This window comes from Ornithorhynchus anatinus, chromosome 19 (assembly GCF_004115215.2).
Source record: "Ornithorhynchus anatinus isolate Pmale09 chromosome 19, mOrnAna1.pri.v4, whole genome shotgun sequence".
In the NCBI taxonomy this organism is placed as follows: Eukaryota; Metazoa; Chordata; class Mammalia; order Monotremata; family Ornithorhynchidae; genus Ornithorhynchus; species Ornithorhynchus anatinus.
In genome coordinates, this window is record NC_041746.1 from 4,966,688 (window position 1) to 4,993,722 (window position 27,035).

Consider the following 27,035-nt stretch of genomic DNA (forward strand, 5'->3'; position numbering starts at 1 on the left):
TGTGTGCCAAGCACTGGGGTAGGTGTGAGACAATCAGGTCAGATTCAGCCCCGTCCCACATGGGACTCGCAGTCTATGTATAAGGAAGAACAAGTATTGAATCCCCATTGTACAGATCAGGCACAGATAAGTCAAGTGATCTGCCCAAGATCACACAGCAGGCAAACAGTGGAGCCAGGATTAGAATCCAGGTCCTCTGACTCCCATGTCCGTGCTCTTTCCGCTAGGCCAGGCTGCTTCTCCGCCTTGGGCTGGGATGAGTGCATGAAAAGCAGAACTACCTGCTCCCGGCAATAGTTCCCGCTCTTTAAACTACTCCTGCCTGGACCCAGCCTGCAGCGGTGGTTGGACCCCCAAACAAAAACTCAGTCTGGTAGCAGAATTACTGAAGTGACAGGGAGTTCTGGTCAATTCACTCCCAATGCTCACCTCACCCACATCCCCACAAAGGGCTGCAAAAGGGCTACAGCATGGCCTAGTGCATAGAGCACAGGCCTGGGAGTCAGATGGACCTGAGCTGTAATCACAGCTCTGCCACTTGTCTGCTGTGTAAAGAGAAGCCGCTTTACTTCTCTGTGCCTCAGTTACCTCATCTGTAAAATGGGGATTAAGACTGTGAGCCTGAGGTGGGACAGGGACTGTGTCCAACCTGATTAGCTTGTATCTATCCCAGTGCTTAGAACAGTGCTTGACACATAGTAAGCCCTTAAAAAATACCATCATTAATGAATTCATTAAAGGGCCATTTTGGCTTGCCTTGGGCTGCAGGGTTTTGCAGGGTTTGCCTTGCCTTGGTCCACATTCTTTCTTGTCTCAGGAACTAAAGGACTTAATTCTGCACTGTCACTTTGGACAAACTTAGGTAAGTGATGTGGACAAATGACAAGGATCATACAGATATGAGGTATTCATTCATGGTTTTCCCCCTTTCGTTTTACACAAGCTACTCTTGGAAGCAATTCTCAGTTTAGCATGTGAGCTGAAGGGCAGGCATTTGCTTGGACCAGTACACCAGGCTGAACCGAAGCTCAGAAATGTTCAGGGACTGTTTAGTTGTTTTGAAAAGCAAAATGTCCTAAACAGTCAGGGGCCAGGCAAAGAAAAGTAGGGCAGGTACAAGGACAGCAACTAGGCAGAGAAGAAATGGTTCACAAAAAATTAGTGGCTAATTTTAGCAGATTAGCTTACCTATTTTTTCTCTATTCAGTTATACTAAATCCCAAAGTTGAGAATTTTTCCGCTATAGAAAGCCTAAAGAGAAGATTTAAAATCCAGCAACAACATTTCCTTTAATGAGAAGGAGCAGATGTTGGGATGCAGGCCTCTCTCTATTCTATTTTTGAGGAAATCGTCATGAATTCCTACAAAACGTTCAACCCAGAGGGGTCAATCAATGAATGGTATTTATTGAGTGCATACTGTATGCAGAGTTCTGGTAAGCACTTGGAAGAGTACAGTAGAGTTGGTAGACACGATTCCTGCCCACAAGGAGCTTATGACCTAGTGAGAGAGACAAACATTAAAATAAATTATGGATAGAGGAAGAAGCAAAGTGTAAGCCTATATACATAAGTGCTTTGGGGGTCCAAACAACTGGACTATTTAGGAGAATATAATAGCAGCAAGACACATGTTCCCTGCCTTCCAGGAGTATGCAGTCTGATGGAGGAGGCAGACAAAAATGATTTACAAATATAGGAAGCAGGAGGAAGTATAAGGGTAAAACAGCAAGTGACTGAGGTGACCATATTCAGTTCTACTCAGTTCTACTGGGGCCTGGGCCTAAAAATGCTAGGATCCTAGCAAGCAGCAGTCCTCATTCTCCCTCCAGCTTTGGTGGGGTCCACCTGCTGCATCTCCCCCCTTCGCCCCCTGCCAAACACACATTCCCAGTGGTTTGGTGTTTGGAGGTCCTGGGCAAGCTGATTCTTGGGGGAGTAGGATGGTTTGAAGAACATAACTACCTGCTGCTCCTGTATTTACTCCTTGCCCCCTCCTTGGGATGGTCCCAAGAAGGCTCTGGAGCATAGAACTTGGAGTCACAGGGCCAAGGGTTGCTGAGAGATCAAGGAGAATTAGGATGGAGCAGGGTCTGGGAGATATAGCAAGGATGAAGCCATCAGTGAGTTTGGAGAGAGCAGTTTGAGTGAAGTGGAGGGAGCGGAAGTTGGATGTTAGGGGGTCAAAGAGGAACTTGGAGGAGAGAAAGTGAAGGCAGTGGGAGTAAACAACTCATTCAAAGTGTTTGGACAGGCGCGGTCAGAGGGAGACATGATAGCCGGAGGGTGCAGTAGAAAAGAAGGAGAGCATTTTTCTTAGGATAGGAGCTTCATGGATGTGTTTGAAAGCAGAGGGAACAGAGTCATTGGAGAATGAGTGGTTAAGATGGCAGTCAGATGCTGACACCACTACGCTGTACCAGCACTTCATATTGCCCTGCCTGGGTGGCTACAGCCAAATCAAATATTTAAAATTTTTCTGTATGGAAAAAGGCAAATATCCACAGATTGGGGAATGCAAAATATGTTGGTGTCAGTTCCGCAGGCAACTTAAAAACAGAGCATTGGGCCCCGAAGAGTAGTCGTGAGGCTTGGGACTCTCCAGTGCCAATCATTTCAAAGTAGACTGGCAGGATGGCTGCCTTATGAAGATTGTCTTCTCTCCTCCTGACATGTTTTCCCATTGCTCTGGGCCTCTGGGACCACCACGGCTAGGTTTGGATTTTAGCATTTCACGGCCGAATTGAATCTGTGTGGTGAATTTGTTGAAATGGAGACTAGAATGACATTCCTCTCGGATTCATTTTCACCTACGATCATCTGAGGTGAAATTGAAAGAAGGAAGAAAGCCAGGGTCAGCCCCTGTGCTCGATTCAGCTCCTTTCTAGACTTGCCAATCATTACAAAATGTTGGGGGACTTGGAAAAAGCACTTTTCTCATGCAGTAGTCCTCTTCCTTTACTCAGCCATGGGGGCAGCAGACATGGAAACACTGAGAATTAAAACATTAGATTGACCGTTCTTAAATATGAAATATTGAATGAAAACCTGAATTCAAATTATATGTATCAGCCACTGTGGCGGGGGATGACGACTCGCTTTTGGCCAACAGATAGGACTTTAGATAGGTTTTCCTAGAAAAGTACAGGCGTAAGTGAGAGAAAGAGAAAAGCTGAAGAGGCAAAACCTCAAACAGTGCTTATTTTTATGAAATGCTACAAAAAATAGTATTAAATAATGCTCTGAAGCTAAGCCTTTAAGAGTCAGGAAATTCCCAAGCTAAGGTTCTCAGGTTAATATTTATCCAGTCATAGTGCCCATTTTGAATATTTCATAATATGCCTGTAAAACTATAAATTGTATTTTGTTATGCTATTGTGACCCTTTTGTGGAAAAACTTGTGGAGTATCTGCATGTGTGCACAGGAGCTGAATGAGCTTCATTATATGAACCTTTTCAATTACATGACTTTTGATTATTTGAATTCCCAAGTTCCAGATTGTATTACATTTTTTCAGATCAATTCCTGGGGATATGTTAGGAAATAAGAAGAAACAGAAGTAGTGTAGCTGAAGCAGAATTCTTCCCTAAGAAGGTTTCTTGAGTAGGGATGCTTTAAGCCAAATGTCCTTTAAAAATGCTCATAAAATGTTCTATTTGTGTATGTTGTTAAGACACATTATTTAAATCTTTGTGACTTTAGATTGGCTTGATTTCTCCCTTCCTCCACTGGGACTACATTCCTGCCAAGTTTGAAGCTTTTAACAATAATTTTTGAATGACATAAATGCAAAAAAACTCTATTTGTAATACGAAAATTATAGTTCTTTTACTATTGTTCTTCAAAAAAACTCATGAAGCAATTTTTCTAAAAATAATTTAAAAAAATTCTACCTGAACCTTACCTTTAGGACAAAAGGAAATTTTCTAAGATTTTCTAACATTAAGCCCTATTTATCAACTCATGCAGGAAGGAGAAAGGGCAGTTTTAACCCTGAGAGGGTGCCCTCTTTAGGATTACATGGGTCATATTGGCATTTTTGTGTGCCCTGTCTGTACCTGCTGAGTCTACAAGATGTTGAGGCAGGGAATCTTGGGGAAGTTCAGCTCACACAGGGCCACATTAGGGCAAGGCTGGACTGATTGCTGGTCTATGTGTTGAATTTGCCTCCCAGCAGCTGGGTTAAGCCCCATGGCCCCTCCTTTTGGAGACCCCTCAGAGAGGGGAATGGAAGCTGGAACCCCCGGGGGGCCAATAGGCTTTGGACGACCTCACACAGCCTGTCCTGAGGGGAGATGTCTCCGGGGAGCTAGCCTGACCTGGCCCGATTTCCAATTTGGGGAGTGGGAGGTTTCCTGGACTTACCCACCACCCCATCCCAGTTTGTGAATGAAACCCTAACAAAGGACCCCAAAATCAAGAGCCAGTCTTGGTTGGATCCTACCAGAGGTCCTCTCCCAAATCCAAGCCATCCAAAGCCCTGTGGTGGCTCTCCTTACTCCAGACTACCACGAGGGTCAGGGCTGGCGGCTGGGCCACTGATGAAGTGTTAGGCCCTGGTGACGTGGCGAGCTGGATGCGGAACTAAAGAAGGCTGGACTCCCCACCCCCTGCAGCTCCTAGGACATGTGTCTGCACTGAGAGAAATGGGATCGATGCTTTTTAGCAATTGAAAGGGCATCTTAGCAATGGAAATTCTTTCAGGCTTGGACCCTGTTAATACTTAATACTCCAATCAAGGCTCTCTGTCTTCCTTCTTGGAAACAGATTTTGCTGACATATGGTGGCATCCCATGATTACTGGTAATGCTGTTCTCCACCAAACGGACTAAGCAGACAAGAAGTCTGAACTTCCAGATTTTGTTCCTGTTTCAGTCACTGTCTTATGTGACTTTAGGCAACCCATTCGACCTTCCATAGACATTCAGCTTCTCTAATGTTTAGAGTGAATCATGGGCCCCTAGGGCCTCTGGCATTTAATATTCCCACATTTAGATATTCATTCATTCAATAGTATTTATTGAGTGCTTACTATGTGCAGAGCACTGTACTAAGCGCTTGGAATGAACAAGTCGACAACAGATAGAGACAGTCCCTGCCGTTTGACTGGAGAAGAGGATATAACAGTTGCTGGTAGGAGAGGGGTGTGGGGTGTGGAGAGTGTGTGTGTGGGTATTTGGTACTTTTATACTAAAAGCAATGGTATTTGTTAAGCACTTACTATGTGCCAGGAACTGTACTAAACCCTGGGGTAGATTCAAGATATTCAGGTTGGACACGGTTCATCCCAGCTCTGCCACTTGTCAGCTGTGTGACTGTGGGCAAGTCACTTCACTTCTCTGGGCCTTAGTTACCTCATCTGTAAAATGGGGATTAATTGTGAGCCTCAGGTGGGACAACCTGATTACCCTGTATCTCCCCCAGTGCTTAGAACAATGCTCTGCATATAGTAAGCGCTTAACAAATACCAACATTTTTACAAAAGCAGCGTGGCTCAGTGGAAAAAGCCCGGGCTTGGAAGTCAGAGGTCATGGGTTCGAATCCCAACTCTGCCCCTTGTCAGCTGTGTGACTGTGGGCAAGTCACTTCACTTCTCTGTGCCTCAGTTCCCTCGTTTGTAAAATGGGGATGAAGACTGTGAGCCTCACCTGGGACCACCTCATTCCCCTGTATCTACCCCAGCGCTTAGAACAGTGCTCTGCACGTAGTAAGCACTTAACAAATATCAACATTATTATTATGTCCCACAAGGGACTCATAGTCTTAATTCCCATTTTACAGATCAGGTAACTGAGGCACACAGAAGTTGAGTGATTTGCCCAAGGTCACACAGCATAAAAGTGGCAAAGTCGGGATTAGAACCCAGGTTCTTCTGACTCCCAGGCCTGTGCTCTTTCCACTTTGCCACACTGTTTCTCAAGGGTGGTGAAAGTGGCCTGGTGGTTTGAAGGTTTGGGTGCAAAATGCTATGTGGGGCTGGCAATTGGGATTTGGCTTTTTAAAAATGGGTAATAATGCATATTTCCTTATTTTACTATTCAGATTAAATATATCATTAAGACTGGTTTGTGCAGCCATCACTGTTCAAAGCATGATGCAGATACAAGTCTAGCGCTTTTGCCATCATCCAAGGAGCTGGGCCATTCACAGAGCTGGACATGGGGCACATTGGTATCTTCCTAAAGCCAACCCTAGCTGGAGGAGGAGGAGGAAGAGGAAGGGTAACTGTAGCAAGGTGTTGGAGCCAATGCTTTGCATAAATAGTTATCCTTACTGGGTGCACTGTATGAAAAGCTTGGGAAAGTACAACACAACAGAGTTGGTAGATCCCTGCCCCCTGATAGAAATTAAAATAAAACAAGAGAATTGGGAAGGGATGTAGTTTAGTGGATTTGGAAGAGCAAGTACCATGCAAGAGGAAGGTACAGTTTGGAGGTTATCTGGGGACAAAGCAAACATGCAAGACTAGCTGTAGCAGGGGAAGACAACATCTCAGCTTGGCCACTTGTCTACTGTGTGACCTTGGACAAGTCCCTTCCCTGTGCATCAGTTACTCATGTGTAAAATGGGATTTCATGCCTTCTACATGCCACCTGTGATCCCAGGTGGGGCAAGGACTGTGTGTTTGACTTGATTAACTTGTATCTGCCCCAGGGCTTGACAGAGAGTAAGCACTTAAATATCGTAATAAATTTCATAATAATGTCCAATGACATCAGAAAACTTTTCCACTTGAAAGTTCCCTCACAAGGGTACACTGTCTTTTGCTTTAGTTGTTACCCCTTTTTACCATCTACTTAGTTCTCTGGTAATCTCACTTCCTCTGTTAGGGTGTTTGTAATTCTCCGTCTGTAGGTTTATTCCCTAGTGTCTTGTCATTGTGCCTCCTGTGAGGAACATCACTTACGGGACATTATTTCCTTTGTGCCATAAGTGCTGACAACATTGCCCTCTACCTTACAGAAAGGTCATAGTTTATTATCCAAAATATAGTATAATAACCTCCTCCCAATACTAACATTTTATCAATTTTGCAGCAACCGTCTGCTCTGGTCACTCTGGCTGGAAATGGATCCTACATGTGATAGACTGTGACTGTATGTATCCTGTCTGCACGTATAGCTGCATGTACAGCTGTAGACTATGAGCTCGTTGGGGGCAGGTAATGTCTTTGATGTTATACTGTACTCTCCCAAGTGCTTACTGTGTGCAAAGCACTTGATAAGTGCTCAATAAATATGATTAAGAAATAGCTATTTATTTATTCACCCGAACTTCACAATGTGCCACATGCACCTTGACCATCAGCAGAAACAAGGCCGGCAGGATGAAAGATTCCGACTGCCACTGTGGACACCGCTCCATTCTAACCAATTTCCACGTGGAGCTTCTCATCCGGGGTCCGGGACGGGAGACCGCAACCTCGCCTCTGCTTTGAGCAAATCGGGCTGTGAATGTGAATCCCACTTTGGGATGAGACGATCCCAGGTCAGCACGGCCTTTGAACCTGAGGCATCAACTACGGGAGGATTAGAAAGAGGGAAACGGTTTGGGGGGGGGGGGGAGCGGGGAAACGGCGAGGCTGCTGGCATCCTTTCTAATCAGGGCTCCCCCAGCCACCCGACCAATCTTTCTGCTCCGGGGAAAACCGCAGAACGGGAGAAAATGCCCAGGATTAGTGGGAAAGGTGCGGCGGGGGAAAGGCAAGGGTGGGCAGAAGGGCAGAGGGGTAGGTGCGGGGTCCTCTTTGCAAAAAGGGGGCGATGCAGGTGGCCGGGCCTCAGCCGTCCCCCCGCCACCTCCCCTTTACAGCCCCCCCCATCCGACGCCCCCCGCCCTCCCCAAGTCCTCCCCTATCCCTGCATTCCCAGCTGCAGTCACTGCAGCAGCATCTCCATTGAAGCCGGCCTCCCTTCTTTCTCCCTCCCTAGAGCGCCAAGCCCCACCCGGCCGCGCGCCCCCTTCTCCTCCTCGGGGGTCCCGCGGGTGGGGGGGGGGAGCGCGGGTGGGGGGTGGGGGAGTCAGGCGCGCGCGCGCGCCCCCGCCCGCGCGCCCGCCGGGCTGTCTGCGCTCGCGCCGAGGCTCGGGGGCGCGTCGCGAAACGGGCAAGGGGAGGGGGGGCGGAGGGAGAAGGGGGGGGGCTTCCGCCATGTTGGATCGGGCCTCCTCGGCGCTCGGCTCGGTCCCTGTGTGGTGGCGACGGGGGGGAGGAGGGGGAAGCCGATGAGAAGGGAGGGAGAGGCGAAGGAAGACGGGGAAGGGAGGGGTGGGGGGCCCTCGACCGCAGGGCTCGGCCGGCCCGGAGGAGGATGCCCTTAACCCAGGGATGCGGAGGCGGGGGAGCAGCAGCCGCCGCCCCTGCCCTCTGAGCGCCGCCGTCGGGAGAGGGAGAGGGAGAGGGAGAGGGAGGACCGGCCGGCCGCCCGACGCAGCCCCGCCGCGGGCCAGGCAGGCGGGCGGGCGGAGGGCCTCACGGACGGGCGTCATGGCCGGGCCCGGCCGGGGGGATTAGAGCCCTCGGGGGCCGAGCGGGGGAGGCGCGTCGGGCGGCCGCTCCGCCCGCCCCCGGTCCTGCCCCCGCCCCCGCTCCCGCTCCGCCACAGCAGCGGGGGTGCGGGCACGGAGAGCCCCATTTCGGAGACGGTGGTCAGGGGAAAGGCTGCAGAGCCTCCAGACCAACACTTTGGAAGGACACGGGAAGAAAACCTCCCTCTGGCGGGACTCGGCCGGGCTCTGAAGAGGGGGCTGCTTCAGGGACCTCATTTTTGTCCTCTTTTCCTCCCTCCCCACGGACCTCCGGAGAAATCGCCACCGATGCCCCATCCTCCTGGGGGTGCGGGGGTTTGGAGCAGAATTTACCCCTCCCTCTGATAGACCTTTTTTTTTTATTATTTGAAATATTTCGATTCTTCCCGGGAAGCCAACCGCCGATGCTGACCGAGCTCGTTCTTTAATGATGCAACGGATGCCTTTGAGGATTGTGTTGCATGAGTTGAATTTTGAATGAAGGAGAGAGCTTTTGCCACATCGTGTCGATCCTTGGGTTGAACTCGTTGATAATGATGATTATTTAAATATCACCGGTCGGTGTTTTTCTTTTCCTTTTAAAAGGCCTCGGAGTCTCTTTTTAGGGGGGACTTTTCCCTCCTCCCTCCCCCAAACTGGATGTGTCTTGTGTGAAAAATCGAAGAGGATTCAGTTCTTCAAACGAGGGTGTTAACCCGGCCCCGCATCGCTAGGTGTTTCAGTCGTTCCATGGTTTCTTTTTTTTAAACCGTCCACCTAAAAGTTAGGTTCAGGTAGGAATTATAATTAAAACAGTTAATAATAACCGAAAGAGAACCCCCACCGAAACAGTCATGTCTGGAGAGGTGCGTTTGAGGCAGCTGGAGCAGTTTATTTTGGATGGGCCGGCACAGACTAATGGGCAGTGCTTCAGTGTGGAGACATTGCTGGATATTCTCATCTGCCTTTACGATGAATGTAATAATTCCCCATTGAGGAGAGAGAAGAATATCGTCGAGTACCTAGAATGGGGTAAGTCTGCAAGGCTTTCATTGCATCTTAATATTGGGGCCGTCAGCATCGTCGACCTGCTCTTCTGATGATGTAATAATACCTCGGGAAAAAATAATCGGGTGCCGGCCGGTTTGGCTAACTTGAATGCCTTGGCTGAGTTTTTCCTTCTTGGCCAAAACGGGTTATTTTCAAGGTTGAAATTTTCTACTGGGGTAAACGGCTCCTCAGCTCTGATAGAAGCAAGTTGCTGTCTCCTTGTTAAGGCCTAGCCCCTTTCCAGGTTAGCTGGAAGAGGAGATAAGGAATGGATCAATTCTTTGAAGGCAAAAAAAAAAGTGCAAATTATCTGAAATGTATGTGCAATGAAATCTTTGAAAGGTATGGGTAGGTGAAAAGATTATCCTCCTAAATGACTTGGGATACTTGCAATCACTGTTAAAATGGAGGAAATTGCCAGCTGTGTAACCTCAGGTCACCGTTGACACAGAGGCTGAAATCACAGGGTTTTATTTGAAGTGTATTTGGTGGAGCAGTTGAAGCTGGGAAAGGGAGTAATGTCTGAAATATTATTGTCTGTTAATTGGTCATCTGATGAATGCGATGTGGCCGGTTTCTGTGGCGGGATGAAAATATTGGTGTCATGGTTAACTTGAAAGTGACAGAACCGGCTAGATTTTAATTTTGTAGACTTTAAATGTGGGTGTAATGTCGAAGGTAGTTTCACATTAGGTCACTGGTGAGAACCAATGGCCCATGTGACCTTCAAGTTTCAAAGTCACCTCTTAAAACCCCAAAATTTCACCTTGATCTTTACTAAATGAACTTGATTTTGATCACCTTTAAGAACAAACTTTTCCAGTAATTCTGTAGGTGGCAGGTGTTGATGGATTCATAATTATGGGACTGCTTCTAAAAGGGGCTTTTTCGGAAACCTATCAAACAGTAATGCGTTCAGGGAGACTGTATTTTTTAGCTGTTTCGGCATTATTGGCATTCAAATAATTGATTTTATTGAATATCATTATTTATGAGGATTTATGTTCAAAGTCTGAAAATAGAAGTCATATTTCTTATGCAGCTAACTATTCTGAAATGAAGACACTTCCCTTTTAATAGATATCCTGCTTGGATGGTTTTGAAATATTCTTAAAAATTAGCAATTTGGTGTGTAAGATAGCAGAGAATACTGCAGTAAAACAGTTCCAGCACTAAGTTTTTCCAGTTTCTGGAGATGACCAGTAACTTGAAGTCATGAAGTGGGTCACTTGTTTTAGTTTTTAAAGAAAGGGCCCCATTTGTTCCTATAAATTGTGTCATCTGAACATGAGTTCTTCACGACTGTGATAGCAATAGGTGACTCTTTCTGAATGATTTATCTTATGGGTTAAATCTTTTAAATTAGCTGTATAAAATATAATTTACAGAGCTCTAATTTTTCCTCTTCTCTTTTGGCTCGCCTAGTGTTCAGATCAGGACTGAAAAAAATTCAGGCACAACACAGGGGAATGCCACCATGTTTCATTAAATATCTGGGTAGAGTGTAGTAGAGCTTTTGGGGACTTGCTAAGGAGACAAGGTCCAGTTGTAGGGGACCCTGAAATCTGTTGTCCAGAGGTGGTGAATCTCTTGTGCCCTAACTGGTTATGGGCAGGCGACTTGGTCTGCTAATTATGTGGTATTGTACTCTCCCAAGTGCTTAGTACAGTGCTCTGCGCATAAGCGCACAGTAAGCATGGATTGATTTGATCACTCTCATTTACTCTGAAATCCTGGTTTGGTCCATTTGCGAAATGGGAAGGCCGGGAAATACAATTTTCCAATGTAGCAAGTCACTACTGGAACAGGCTCAAGAAATGCTATAACGGAAAGAGGTAAATCATGCAGCTTATTCTCCTCTGCCTCCTATTGGAATGTGCATAGTGCCTTTAAATTTTTAAGCAGGGAATAAACATTGGCAAATAACACCTCATTGATTATGGTACGTTAAGTCATATGTTCCTATTTTTGCTGGAATAATGAAGGGTTCCTGGTACTTTTTCTTTTAACTGTGGTTTCCTTCCATTTATTTTTTACTTCAATTGCAAGGGAAAAAAAATTGAATCTTGGGTGCCTATGTTTGAATAGTCTTTGAAGACTCTGAACACATGTTACAGTATTGCTAACTTGTGGAACCTAGAGCAGATTGTTTTTCAAATGTTCTTTATATTTTATTATTTAAATGCAAAGCTTCAGGAGTTTTGAGAAATGGCTATGTTCTCATAAGAAAATTCCTGGTGTGGTGCGCTTTGATAACTTGGGATGAATGAACAGAAGTCTTAGTACAATGCCTAGGCCGAGGAAGTGGATTAAAAATATCTTTGAGTACTAGACTATTGTTATTACTGTTAAGTTGTTATTATTGTTAATTTGTTATTGTTGTTTTGAATGCCTGAAAGTAGGTGATTTGAGGGAGGACAAGGTAAGGTTAACAGTGAAAACGTTGACAGACTTAAAAAAATAAAGCAACTTAATTTTTGGTTGAGTGTTCTGGAATAATCAATTCTATTTGCTTCTTTAATATGTTAGCTACTCTTCATCAATCATAAAATAGTTGTATTTGATGATTTGGAAGGCCATTATATTATTTTAAAATCACTGGATCTCATTAGGAAGAGTGTTCCAACATGATGAAAGTTAGCCTACATTTAATTTTAAAGAATCTACTTTTTTTTTGGTCTTGGGAATTTATAAAAAATAGAAAGTGGCCATTTGTTCGATTTTGATACTACCTTTTTGTTTTTTGGAGGGGTCAGGCCTGGGTTGAACTTCTGTTATTTCTAATGAGTGAAATTTCTAAGCAATTCCTTTAGTACATCTGCAGTGCACGGTGTGTGTAATCATTGAAAGTATTCTGATTCTAAATGCAGCATTTATCTGCTTTAATGACACCTTTATAGAGCTAAACTCTCTTATGGAAGTTAAGCAAAATGCAAATGGTATACCCAAGACTGTAATATTATGTTTATTTAGCACCATTTTCAGTTTGAGTCCTTTTTAAGGTCCATTTAAATGTTGACCTCGTTGTTTTGATAGTCTCATCATAACAACTAAAATCTGCCTATATGAGAGACAGAGACTGCAAAAGATGTTGTTTCTTTTCAACAACATTGCTGCTTGTGCTGTTGCTTTGAGGGAGGAAACAGAGCGGGAGAGATGAACAGAGCATTAAGTAAAAACAAAAGATTAGTAAGGAGGTGTTTGGAGGACAGTGTCCATTTTGAAGACTCATTCACATTATTAAGAAAATATGAAATAAACCTGGCCCTCTCAATCACATCCCATTGCATTGGCAAAATGACATTTTCCCTATTATGTAAATGGAGAATAAATAAGTACTGTTCATTTCTTTGTAGTTTTCTGTTCCAGCATCACTGATGACAGCAGTGCAGTTCTGGAAAGTGTAATTAGAGTATTATTCTGAATAAACAGAAAAAGATATAATGACTTTGGCTTGGTAAACTAATTCCTTTTAAAATTAACTTATTTTTCAAATTATCACTGCCTTAAATATGGCAAGCTGAAATTTTGAGGAATTTTATCTACACCACTAGTTATGCCACTAGATTGTAAGCTCATTGTGGGTAGGGAATGTGTCTACCAACTCTAAATTTTACTCTTCCAAGTGTTTTTAGTAATAACGTTGGTATTTGTTAAGCACTTACTATGTGCAGAGCACTGTTCTAAGCACTGGGGTAGACACAGGGTAATCAGGTTGTCCCATGTGAAGCTCACAGTCTTAATCCCCATTTTACAGATGAGGGAATTGAGGCACAGAGAAGTTAAGTGACTTGCCCACAGTCACACAGCTGACAAGTGGCAGGGTTGGGATTCGAACCCATGACCTCTGACTCCCAAGCCCGTGCTCTTTCCACTGAGCCACGCTGCTTCTCTAGTACAGTGCTCTGCATACAGAGAAGCCTCAATAAATTCCATTGATTGATTTATGGGATATATTTAAGATACTATTGCCATGTATTAAGATATGGCAGTGGATAATAGTGATTTTTGCTTTCTGTAGTCTAGAATTCTTTCAGTGTACAATTCTGTTTATATTGATTAATGTAGTGCAATGCCCAGGCTATACATTTCATACTATGATATGCTCTTTGTGTTCCATAATTAAGATTACATTTAAATTGTTCATGTTATTTTAACATTTATATACAGTTTGGTGAGGGAATGATAACATCGATTTTAGCCATCTGCATTTAGTCTTTCAGGAAACTTTATTCCTCCTCATATGAAACATCTCTGTTATTTTTGGCTCTTGCTGAGCCCAATTTGATTCTCCTAATGTTGAAAGGCTACCAAATTTATTTTTGCTTAAAACTTAGATTAGGAGTAGAATTCCAGTCTCCTGTAGAAATAAAGTTAGGACAGTCATCAATATTCAGTTGCCAATTTTTCTGAAGAAATTGCAAAACCATAGTATGAAATACTTAATTTAGCTATTTTAAAAAATAAAATGAAATAAGCTGTAGTAGTGCAAACTGTTTTTTATTGAAAAAGAATTTTGTTACTTAAAAATATCCCATTTATTGCTAGTCAGAAGGTGGTGTTGGCATTAGGTTAGGAACTGTTTTGATTTAAAAAAAGCTACTTCTGCAAATAAGGACTTGAATACTTAGCACTCCATCTCTGAGAATTTTAAGAATTCATTGATTTCATATGGGAATAGCAGTCATGCCTTAGATTAATATGAATAAAAAGAGAAACATGTTTATGAGGATGACTGTGCTAGCAGTGCCATAATTCTTGGGACCAAGATTAATATGTTGCAGTGGGCCAAACTATTTTTAGGGAAAAGAACCAGCCTTGCGACAAGCAGATAATTTTCACTCTTGACTCACACACATATTTCTTCTAGGGAAACCTATTTTGCTAATAATCCAAATCCACTTATTGTTTATGGGCTAAAACTCTTATAAGAACAATATTGAAAAATATTTATTGAATACTCCCAAACATGCTACAGGCTCATTAAAACATAAATGAAAGCATGTTTTTTTGAGAAACTTGCTCAGAGTAACTTAAAGGCAAAAAAATGATGGAGGAAGAAAAGGACAGATAAAACAAAGAGTTAAGTACTCCAAAGGGTAAAAAGATACTTAGACCTCTTTTACCCAGCAAGCCCCAATTAGGCTGGGGAACCTGTGATATATGCAGGGAAGCACAAGAAAGCCTTGCCAAGCGATGGTGACTTCTTCCCTTCTTGTTGGTTTATACCAGCTCATTCTCTCTCATCGGAAACTGTGATTTTTGGGGTTCTGTTGGATGTTGGCTTCTCTCAGCGAACTAGGGATCCTTTCAGGTACAGTAGTTCTGTTCTTTAAAGCTCCCTCTTGGCTCTTTCCTTTCCTGGCCTAAATCTGAAAGGCATTTATTCAGGAGAAACAGCCCAGGCTGATTCTTCCTGGTCCCAAGACCCATGTAGCAAGGGGAGGTGCCCACTGAAGTGGAAGGCCCAGGGCAGATACCCCAAATGGGAAGCAGCGTGGCTCACTGGAAAGAGCACGGGCTTTGGAGTCAGAGGTCATGGGTTCGAACCCCGGCTCTACCACTTGTCAGCTGTGTGACTTTGGGCAAGTCACTTAACTTCTCAGTGCCTCAGTTACCTCATCTGTAAAATGGGGATTAAGACTGTGAGCCCCACGTGGGACAACCTGATTCCCCTGTGTCTACCCCAGCGCTTAGAACAGTGCTCGACACATAGTAAGCGCTTAACAAATACCAACATTATTAAATGGTCATGGGGGAAAGTTGGTGCCATGCTGGGTATGAGTGGCAGCCAGTTATCCAAGATCCAGCGACTTTGCAAATCAACAGTAATAGGCCGTAAGCTCCTCAGTCAATGATCCAGTGGTATTGAGAAGCAGCGTAGCCTAGTGGATAGAACACGGGCCTGGGAGTCAGAAGGACCTGGGTTCTAGTCCTGGCTCCGTGTCGTGTCTGCTGCATGACCTTGGGCAAGTCGCTTAACTTCTCTGGGCCTCAATTCCTTCACCTCTAAAAATGGGGATAAAGATTGTGAGCCCCAGGTGGGACAGGGATGTGTCCAGTATGATTTGCTTGTATCCACCCAGGGCTTAGTATAGTGTCTGGCACATAAGCACTTAACAAGTTCCACAATTATTAATTATCTTTATTATTGAGTGTTCACTGGGTACAGAGCACTGTTTTGGGCAGAGATCCTCATCTGCATAAAGTAGGCACTTGATAAAACCAGTTGGTGGTGATGATCTCCCCATCGGCACTTGTTTACATACCTATAAATTAAATATTCTATATTATTTGTATTAATGGCTGTCTCCCTCTCTAGACAGTAAGCTCAGTGGGGGAAGGGAACATGTCTACCAACTCTGTTGCCTTGTTACTCTCCCAAGCACTTAGTACGGTGGTCTGCACACCGTAAGTACTCAATGAATACCAATGATCCCTGTTATAGGCAGGGAACAGGTCTGCTAATTCTGTTGTATTCTCCCAAGCAGTTAGTATAGTGCTCTGCAAATAGCAAGCATTCAATAAATACCATTGATTGATCTCCCCCTTCACCTTCCTTCCAATTGTGGAATTTTTCTAATTAGGGAAGCGTGAGCCGTAACTGCCTAGGTACCTTCTGCCACCCAGTGAGCAGACCCCAGGAACAGAGGCAAAAGCTTGTTATGGTCAGGGAATGCATCTGTTTATTGTAATATTGTACTCTCCCAAGTGCTCAGTACTGTGCTCAGCACACAGTAATTGCTCAGTAAATATGATTGAATGAATATGAGTGAATGAATGGAATGCTTTAAGAGCAAGAAGCCGGGTTATTGCAGAAGTGGTTGGCCCAGAGTAGTGATTGACTGATATCTGTGGGGAAGAGGAGGAATAGTGGGAGATCTAGTTTCTTGCTCCAGGCTGCCGTGTATCTCTAGTACCAGTTTAGATTCTTGCCCTTGGAGGTTCTTCTAACCTGGTGCCTAGAAAGTGAAGAGTGGTTGAAGATATGGGGAATAACTTCTCACTCCAGACCACCCACTCCCTAGAATCTCCTCGGTTGATAGGAGGACTTGAAGGAGCGGTTGGCTGCATGCAGATTGTCACAGGACATCTGTTTAGGATTAAACCCCCTGGCCGTGGTCCCTTGTGTCCAGCCGTTTGCTCATTCTTCTCACCTAAAGGACTATTCAAGCTTACGCTTTTCAAAACCAATTTTCCACTTCCTCATCATCTGAGGGAATGTACGTAACAGTGAGCTAACTCTGTTTCTCCATCCCCTAGGAGATTTTGGAGAGTGATGCTTGCCAAAATATCGGACTGCAAAGTGATGGCCTTTTTATCCTATTGCATTTGTCATGCTGTTGCAAAATAACCAGCTTGAGGCAAAAAACTATAAGTAATGGATGATCTGTTTTAGTATCAGGTGAAGCAGATCAGTATTAGGACAGTGTGATTACTGTAGGCAGCAGCCATTTTGGAGTTCAAAGACATTAGGTCGGAGATAATAGACATTTTTTATTTTGTTTCAAAGAATTAAAATCCCTTTCCAGCATATGTTGCCTTAATCAGCTTTATTTTTTTATCTGAATATCTAAATCGTTATCTTTTCCCCCATTACTTTTTAGCCTTTCCTCAAAATTCCATTAAGTAATTGTATTAACTTGTTTTACTAATGTGAATTAAATAAATGCAACTGAATTAGGTTAGGCGGTCATGTGTTTACCTATAGGAGTTTGATTTCAAATGGTTTAAATATGACAGGCTTAACAAGGTCAAAAAAATACCTCTCTTCAGGCAGTCCAGTTTGGTTTATTCCTAGTAATGCAGCCTAATTAGGTTTACTTGCAGTTACCATGGATAAAATCCACATGTGGTGCACCCAGACTCAATCTATCTGCAATAGGTCTTTTATATACAGACTTCTAACAGTTTCGTTACATAACTTAATAGGGCTCTCTAAGTCTTGAAGGATAAACTTGGGGTTTATTAAGGATTTAGAATTTTATTCGATTCTTAAGCTCACAGGCCTAATTTCAGATGCATATATATTTGCATTGTGGGGTATGTTTGAATCTTTTCTCCAATAATTCTTAATTTATGTAGTTGCTTTTTATCTATTATCTCTTCCTCTCTCTGTATATATATGTATTCACGAATGTGTGTGGGTGTGCCTACACATATTGTCAGTCGAGGTGGCCGAGTGGTCAAGATGGTGGATTGTTAATCCACTGTGTCCTGCACGTGTGGGTTCTAATCCCATCCTTGTCACGCTTTAGTTTTTTAGAGGAGCTGTGTGTCCTAGTGGATAGAGCATGGGCCTGAAAGTCAGAAGGACCTTGGTTCTAATCCTGACTTCACCACTTGTCGGCTGTGACCTTGGCCAAGTTGCTTTACGTCTCTGCGCCTCAGTTCCCGCATCTGTAAAATGGGAACGAAGACTGTGAGCCCCATGTGGGATGCGGACTCTGTCTAAACTGATTATCTGTACCTACCCCACAGTTTAATACAGTGCCTGCCATATAGTAAGAGCTTAACAAATGCCATTAACGACAACAACACAAATTATATCTGTGTGTGTGTGATATAGAAAGAAAGCTTTCCTTTTCATTCAAAGGAATGTCCTATAGATGGCTGGCTCTATATATAGATGTCCTGTAGAGCCTGCCTATTAATTAGCAGGTTTCCAGTGGGACTCTCCAGCCCCAAATTGATTTGGGGGTTGGGGAGTGATGGCTGAAGCAGTGCGTACGTGTAATGCCCTACAGTCGGCATTCCTGGACGAGAGCAGGTCCCTGACCTGACCGACCTTGCCTGCAGAAACCCAGCCCTTCGAGAAAATGGTGAGAGTGGGCTGGTCATTCATTCATTCATTTATTCATTCATTCATTCATTCATTCATTCATATTTATTGAGTGCTTACTGTGTGCAGAGCATTGTACTAAGGGCTTGGAAAGTACAATTCAGCAATAAAGAGAGGCAGTCATGGTCATGTTGGGGGAGAAAGATGAGGTAGGAGGGGAGGGGAAAGGGATAACTGTCTTAGGAAAGACAGGCATGAGTGAGGCCGTCCTACCTAGAAAAGAGGCCCAGAAAAGAGGCCCAATAAAGGTACACAAGTGGAAGAGGTGTATTGCCCTGCTGAGAGAAAACAGTGGAAGAAGGGGGCAGCTGTGTGGGGTGATAGAGGTAAAGACTATCTCTCCTATCTCACCTCTGTGGAAACTAACACCTTTTACTTGATAGTAAATTACTCATTAAGGACCAGAGGAAAAGATACATCCTGATAGGACATGAAAGACTACATAACCTTGCTTCCAACTCAGTGCCAGAAGACAATTAGTTAATACAAGCCCTAGTATTCTTTTGTTGGATTCTTTTAATCATGCATATCTGGTAATAAAAGGGCATTGAAGGTAATGTAAACATTCATGAACCATAGGCTTAAAAAAGTGATTGCAGACATTATTTTATGGTGTGATGTAAACAAATATCACCTCAGCTTGGCTAAGTGGCTGGGAGAATCTTACTAAGTATATAGTTGAGTAGCTGAATTGTGCTTTAAGTATTGCGTGGGGATTCATTACAGTCCATTTTCAAACGTACTGCAGTAAAATATGAGATTTGAACTTAAACTGAATCTAGGTTAAGGTTGTAGTGAGTCCAGTTTCTTCCAGTGGCTAAAGTTGCTTCCCTGGATGTAAGTTTAGACACAGTATCACTTTCAGACCCCCAGGCAACTGTTGTTTCAGCACATAGATCAATGGGCTAACCTTTCCCCTCCTGGTTTGAAAGAGTTAATGCTTTCCTAAAGTGCCTTCCTCCAGAGCAGAACTTTAGGCATTGGCAGAATTGAGCCCAATAAGAGCATAGCTTATACATAGCTTAAGTTTGTAAAGATTTCAAAAAATACTATTTACTACATAAATGTAGCAAGAGTGTTGGTTAACTGGAACTCCTGCACCACTGTCAATCAGTTGTATTTATTGAGCATTTACTGTGCTGAGCAGTGTACTAAGCACTTGGGAAAGTATACTAGGGCAGAGATGCAAACTTCTGACCTTAGAAAATTCAGTGCTCAAAGGGCTGGGTGAAGAATGTTGGCCAAAGGGAATTTGGGGGGGAAGGTAGCAATAGGAATTGGGTAGAAACGTGACTTAAAAATGTTTTCTGTTCCCCACCCAGGGTCAGAAATTAGTCAGATGTGTCTTCTTTTCAGCCCTAAAAATCCACTTTGCCAGACCCTGGGCCACTTTGGGTATTGTTTTTGACCCAAATGGAAGGTTCAGAGTTGCTGCCCAGAACCTTTACTGGGTGAGAAAAGGGACCTGAATATCCCTTTGCTTGCCTTCTTCTCCGGATTGGGTGGGAACAGAAGGCTTAAAATCACTCACACCTTATATGGAGTTGAGAGAACTCTTGTGTGTTCTGTGCAGTTGAAAAAATGAAAATTTAAGATAATGGGTATTTGGATGTCTGTGTTTGCTGTATAGCTAAAACTAGCCATAAACTGAACATTCCCAGTTGGTTTATTATTGCGCTGCATTGTTCCTGAAATGGTTGATGATCAGGAAACCCTGTACCAATCATGGTTGATTTATTTCTTTAACCTCCTTAATTGTTGGTGGATGAATTTTTAATTGCTCCCACTTTGTCATTGGAGTTGAAGCAGCTACTTTTGGTTAAGTTTAGTTTTTTCTCAATGTGGAGTTCAGGGATGCAATCCCTGAGTGTATAGGGAGTTGACTGACTTTGAATCCCACATCAGTGATCTACCCATGAAATACATTTGAGTTTTAATAAGTGTACTGCTTGGGTAGCAATAATTAAATTGAAAAAAACGGACTAAGAATTTGACATAAATTTTAGGCATTTCTTGGGCTATTAAAATAATCAAATATTGGGTGAGCGAGGCAATTTGCTAAACTTTTCACTGAGGATTGATTGGGCATTACCATTAAAACTCATGTTTTACTCACTCTCCTGAGTGTGGGATTTAGGCTGAAAAAAGTAAGTTGAGCAAATCCAGGAATCTCTATGGTCCAGTTGGAGTTGGCCACTAAACAAGAATTAAGGTTAGTGGACCAGGTCTTCCCCTTTAGGGAACTGTGACTATGCCCTATTCAGGGAGTTTCATTCTTATTATCTAGCTATTAACTTGCCCTGAGCTTTCTCTTTCTAGGCAACAGATAAAGAAGGTTGTGAAAAATAGCTAAATTTAGGGTTCATTTAGCTTCCTTGATTCCCAGTTTACACTGCTGTCCAACTAGTTTCTTACATGGCTTTGAAGAAGAAGCCTACTGTCTTCTGGGAACGGCAGCGTCCTTCACGTGATCAGTGGTCATCAGCAAACCATCTTTTTTTTTGGTCTGGTTGAAGGAGTATTAACTTATTTAAAATTCTTGACAGAAGTAGACATCGTCACTTTTAGAAAGACAAGAAAGTGATGTACTGAGTAGTGACTGATATTTCCAGAAGATGCCAACGTGCCACAGTGCTCTGCTTTATCCCTCTGTTTAGTATGTGTGGAAGGAGAATCACTGAACAGAAACATTTGGGTATGCTTATTTATTTATATGTTTACATATATTTTTCATTTCATTTTTACATTCTCATTTGTCTACTCTGAGTGGGGCTAAGGTGAGAGTGAATTTGTTCTTGGCAGGGGAAAAAGTCTTTCTGCAATGCTTTGCTACCATTATAAGCTCTGAGATACGTAGACTGGTAGCCATAGTAGTATTTATTAAGTGCTTACTCTGTGCTAGATTTTGTAATTCATTGTATTTTGTCTATTTATTGAGATAGTATTAGGAATATTGAAGTCTCAAAGGCCTCTTATAGTTATTAAAATCATTCAGTCTAATGTTTCTGACAGCAAAAAGAAATTAAGCTGCATTGAAATGATTTTAATAGAAAAATGGAATAATGCAGGAAAGAAATAGTTTTAACTTTCATGTTTTAATGAACATATTGACATGTTTCTGCAATGTTTGGTCATAATAACAGTAGTGATAATAATAGTATTATTAAGTACTTACTATATTCCAAGCATTATACTAAGCGCTGGGATAGATACAAGATAATCAGGGCAGGCACAGTTCCTGCCTCAGATGGGGCTTGTGGTCTAAATGGGAAGGAGAACAGGTATTGAACCCCCATTTTACAGATGAGGAAACTGAAGCATAGACTAATGAAGTGACCTGCCCAGGGTTGCACAGGAGGCAAGTGATAGAGCTGGGATTATAATCCAGCTCCTCTGACTCCCGGGCCTGTGCTATATCCACTAGGCCAGATGAAAATGCTAACTGGAGTGAAACAAAAAATATATATAACACCTTGTAGATCTTCACAACCCAACAAATATATATATATATATGTGTGTGTGTGTGTGTAAAACATCCTGTAGATTTTCATAACCCCTTAAGAGGACATTTATATTAAAAGCCTACATTGTGGCATGCACAATGAGCTTAAGTTGTGGACTGCCAAGGCTGAAGAAATTCCAGGTTAACCAGACTGAAACCAAACCGGAGATGACTGTTCATCCTTGAAGAGTGACGTGGAGACACAAACACCAGTGGAGAGTGGAAACAGGGAATCTTAAAGAAATGATGGCCACACTTCAGCGATCTCTGGAATCCATTCATTCAATAGTATTTATTGAGCGCTTACTATGTGCAGAGCACTGTACTAAGCGCTTGGGATGAACAAGTCGGCAACAGATAGAGACAGTCCCTGCCGTTTGACGGGCTTACAGTCTAATCGGGGGAGATGGACGGACAAGAACGATGGCAATAAATAGAGTCAAGGGGAAGAACATCTCGTAAAAACAATGGCAACTAAATAGAATCAAGGCGATGTACAATTCATTAACAAAATAAATAGGGTAATGAAAATATATACAGTTGAGCGGACGAGTACAGTGCTGTGGGGAAGGGAAGGGAGAGGTGGAGGAGCAGAGGGAAAAGGGGAAAAAGAGGGTTTAGCTGCGGAGAGGTAAAGGGGGGTGGCAGAGGGAGTAGAGGGAGAAGAGGAGCTCAGTCTGGGAAGGCCTCTTGGAGGAGGTGAGTTTTAAGTAGGGTTTTGAAGAGGGAAAGAGAATCAGTTTGGCGGAGGTGAGGAGGGAGGGCATTCCGGGACCGCGGGACGACGTGACCCGGGGGTCGACGGCGGGATAGGCGAGACCGAGGGACGGTGAGGAGGTGGGCGGCAGAGGAGCGGAGCGTGCGGGGTGGGCGGTAGAAAGAGAGAAGGGAGGAGAGGTAGGAAGGGGCAAGGTGATGGAGAGCCTTGAAGCCCAGAGTGAGGAGTTTTTGTTTGGAGCGGAGGTTGATAGGCAACCACTGGAGTTGTTTAAGAAGGGGAGTGACATGGCCAGATCGTTTCTGCAGGAAGATGAGCCGGGCAGCGGAGTGAAGAATAGACCGGAGTGGGGCGAGAGAGGAGGAAGGGAGGTCAGAGAGAAGGCTGACACAGTAGTCTAGCCGGGATATAACAAGAGCCTGTAACAGTAAGGTAGCCGTTTGGATGGAGAGGAAAGGGCGGATCTTGACGATATTGTAAAGGTGAAACCGGCAGGTCTTGGTAACGGATAGGATGTGTGGGGTGAACGAGAGAGACGAGTCAAGGATGACACCGAGATTGCGGGCCTGAGAGACGGGAAGGATGGTCGTGCCATCGACGGTGATAGAGAAGTCTGGGAGAGGACCGGGTTTGGGAGGGAAGATGAGGAGCTCAGTCTTGTTCATGTTGAGTTTTAGGTGGCGGGCCGACATCCAGGTGGAAACGTCCTGGAGGCAGGAGGAGATGCGAGCCTGAAGGGAGGGGGAGAGGACAGGGGCGGAGATGTAGATCCACTATTGAGGGTGACAGGATAGGAGCAATAATTTGTCTGCCAACAAGATAAGATATGGTTTTCTCACCATTATTTGAGTCTGAAAGAAATGCAAAACTCCCAGGTTTGGTAAGGCATCCATCTGCCCTTCTACAAGCGCAGAAGGGCTATGCTCCTTATTTGCCCATATTGATACTTCCTCACCTATTAAAATTTTGAGAGAATGACACAGGATTCCAAGGATGCCTCCATAATCACCATCCTTAAGGAGAAGGCAGAGAGAACTGACTGGAAACTCTAGTGGAGTTTCACTGCTCTCCATTGATAACAAGCTCTAACCAAAGACCTCTCAGACTGTCTACTGAAGAAAAGTGTTATCCAAGTTCTCCCCGAATTGTTATGTGGCATCAAACAGCAGTGTGGCGACGTGATGTATGCAGAGAATTGGAATCTCCATTCTCCTAATGTAAGAGTTTCAGTCTTTGACTGATCCTGTAGTGCTTGAACACAGCTACTTCTTCTGGCATGGCCCTGTGTTCTATCCAGATAGGCACATTTTGCTGGAAGAATGTTCCCTAATCTCCCTAATGGAATTGTCTCTAAAACAGAAAATGCAAACATAAGATGTGGGAGAACCAAGTGATTAAGGGGAATACAAGGAACCACATTAAGGATTTTATGCTGTTTGTTAATCTCAGTAAGTATTGACAGCATCAACAAACCTGGGCTGTGGCAGCTTCTAAAAAGTTTTGGTTACTCTCACAAGTTTAGCAAGGCCTTCAGGTTACTCCAGCTGGTGTTAGAATATATTTCCAATCCTCAGGAAAATTTTCCATTTAAAAAAGAAATTGAGAGAATCACCTAAAGTTCTTGAATTATATAAGAGCTTCTCTGTGTTGCTGATTGGGTTTGGGAAGCACATGCACAAGATGACTTGCAGGTGATTGTGTTTTGGTTCTTTTGAGTTAGCAGAGTAATAATGTTGGTATTTGTTAAGAGCTTACTATGTGCGGAGCACTGTTCTAAGCACTGGGGTAGACACAGGGGAATCAGGTTGTCCCACTTGGGGCTCATAGTCTTAATCCCCATTTTACAGATGAGATAAATGAGGCACAGAGAAGTGAAGTGACTTGCCCAAGGTCACACAGCAGACAAGTGGCAGAGCTGGGATTCAAACTCATGACCTCTGACTCCAAAGCGCGTGCTCTTTCCACTGAGCCACGCTGCAGAGTGCTGTTGATCAGCAGTTTGAAGACAAAAAATTATGTAGCAGCCTGCATATAGCAAACTCCTGTGCTCATCCAAAGATCTCCATCAGAAATTGAATGTTCCTTAATTATTGTAACTGGTTAGCTCACTGTCCAGTGATATAGGAATGCAGAAGGAGGTAGAAAATCAAATTGAAACATCAAATAGTTCATACCAATATGAAGATCCGTAGGACAGTTGTTGTGTCCATCCTTTGTGGATGTAATACCAGTACCTATTAGGTCCTATCTGACCTATAGAGCAATTCCATCATTGTCATTTTAGGGCTACATTTAACGTCAAATGGTAAGGCAGGATCGCAAACTGAGCTCCTGGAATGCATTCAGATGACAGTATTCAAGCAACTGCCTCATGGTGCAAGGAACTGCAATGGGGTGTCCAAATATGGGTCCAGGAAAGTTTGAGAAGCACTTTAAACAGTACAGTGAAGCAAAAACCTCAACATGTGACGTAATACAGTGCTGTAGAGAATGTATAGTTAGACATTTGACTCAGCTTGCTCTGAATTGTATAGCTTTGTTGTTGCCGTTTCACTTTTTAGTACCATAGAATACATTTTTCGGTTACTCTGAGGCTTAGGAATTTATAGAATGGTTCTTTCTTTTTTTGGTTAAGAAACATTCTGCTGCTTTTTAAAGATTTTTGTATTTCAAAACTCTACTAACCCTTTTATAGCTACTAAGTTCTGCCATTAAACTTGTTTCACTTCATGTTTTAGCTAGAGTGCTATTAGGGAATTAGGAAACGTTATTCCAACATCCAGAACCTAAATAAAGCATACTGTGTTGTCAAGAGAAATGAGTAGAAACATTTTTCCAACATCTAGAACCTAAATAAAGCATACTGTGTTGTCAAGAGAAATGAGTGCATGTACGGATCTGTTTGCAGGCATGCAGTTTCAGGCACGATGGATATTATTATGTGAGTTTCCCTAAATATGCAGGTCCAGTATTATAAGAGAGCTGGGTGTACGGGATTTAACTTAATTATCTGAACTGCTTGAACTGGATAGAAAGTTCCTTGAATTCAGGGTTTTTTTTATTTTTTGTGCATTGCTGGTACAGTGTCAAAAATCATGCTTGTGCCCATTCATGATACCCATAGGTTCTCTGGCTCAATGTAACTGTTTACTAATATAACCCAAGAGTTTCCTGTATGGACTTCTTGGAGCTACAGTGTGACCAAATCATTTATAATTGGATACCCTCTGAACATATGAAAATCCAGATAGACCAGGGAGATAAATTTGCTAGCACTTTCTGGCTTGGGTGCTTCTTCCCAATGATGCTTAGCAGTCCCTAACTCTCTTTTCTTCTAGTCGCCTGTTTCCTTCAATTCCACTGTTCTGCAGTCCTCTTCTCACCACTGCCATAGTCCTGCAATCAAAGCTGCATGCTGAATCAGAAATGGTCTAGAGAAATGAGAGCCCCAGATAGCCATGGGCTAGATAAATGTCATACTACATAAAGTCTTTGTGACACTCTTGCTCAGAAGAACACACTTTTCATTTTTGCTTAATTTATCGTCACATCTCAGCTTACAGTCTGTCTTGTTAATAGAAGTGTAATGTTTAACTTAAAGGTCAGCTCCCCAGAATGGTTTCACAACCTCCGACTTATTTTGAGAAAGGGGTGAGAAGCCACAAGTGGTTCAGTAGTCAGGATGCTGGACCACTTTTCCGAGTCAATAGCTATAAATAAAAGAAAATTGGCTAAATTCACAGTACTAGCCTTATGCACTGAATTTTGTGGCTTGCAATGTTATACGCCCCAAAAAAGTCTCTAGTGATAATCCAGATCTTGCCTCCATCTACTTTGCCTCATTTTAGAATTAGGGAAATGTTTACCTTCCGCATCATACTTTTTGCGTCCTTAATTTCCTCTGTCCCTCCTGCCTCAGACTCCGTGTTTATACTCAGTGTACAGCATGTGTTTGCTTACTCAAAATGGGAAAAGGGCTAGAAGAAGTACCCTAAAAATTGTCTATCTCATTCAACCAGAACAGTCTCAAGAGAGAACTAAATTTGGTGAGGTTTTACCTTAGTCTATTAATGGCATACTAAAACCGGAAGCAGTTTTGCTTCATGGATAGAGCACAGGTCTGGGAGTCAGAAGGTCCTGGGTTCTAATCCTGGCTCCGCCACATATCTACTCTGTGACCTTGGATACGTCACTTAACTTCTCTGTACCTCAGTTCCCTTATCTGTTAAATGGTTATTAAGAGTGTGAGTCCCATGTGGGACAGGGTCTCTGTCCAACTTGTTTATCTTGTATCTACTCCTGTGCTAGGCACATAGTAAGCACTTAACAAGTACCATAATTATTAACAGTGCTTGGCACAGAGTAAGCGTTAAACAAATACCATCATCATTATTATAACCCATAAAGCCCAAACAAAA

The 27,035-nt window shown here is 43.3% G+C and overlaps 1 protein-coding gene across 14 annotated transcripts in view; it reads left to right on the forward strand.

The window, feature by feature from the left end:
- Window positions 1-8,581: 8,581 nt before the first annotated feature.
- The window catches only part of CDC42BPA (CDC42 binding protein kinase alpha), a 214,952-nt gene continuing 196,498 nt past the window's right edge, over window positions 8,582-27,035 (forward strand). For 8 of the 14 annotated variants that reach the window (XM_029047251.1, XM_039914760.1, XM_039914759.1 and 5 more), the window contains exon 1: window positions 8,582-9,537. In XM_029047251.1, coding sequence (XP_028903084.1) covers window positions 9,360-9,537 — 178 coding nt within the window. In that variant the 5' untranslated portion in view covers window positions 8,582-9,359. The remainder of the gene's footprint in view (window positions 9,538-27,035) is intronic. The other 6 variants (XM_039914763.1, XM_039914764.1, XM_029047255.2 and 3 more) reach the window with 1 other exon arrangement.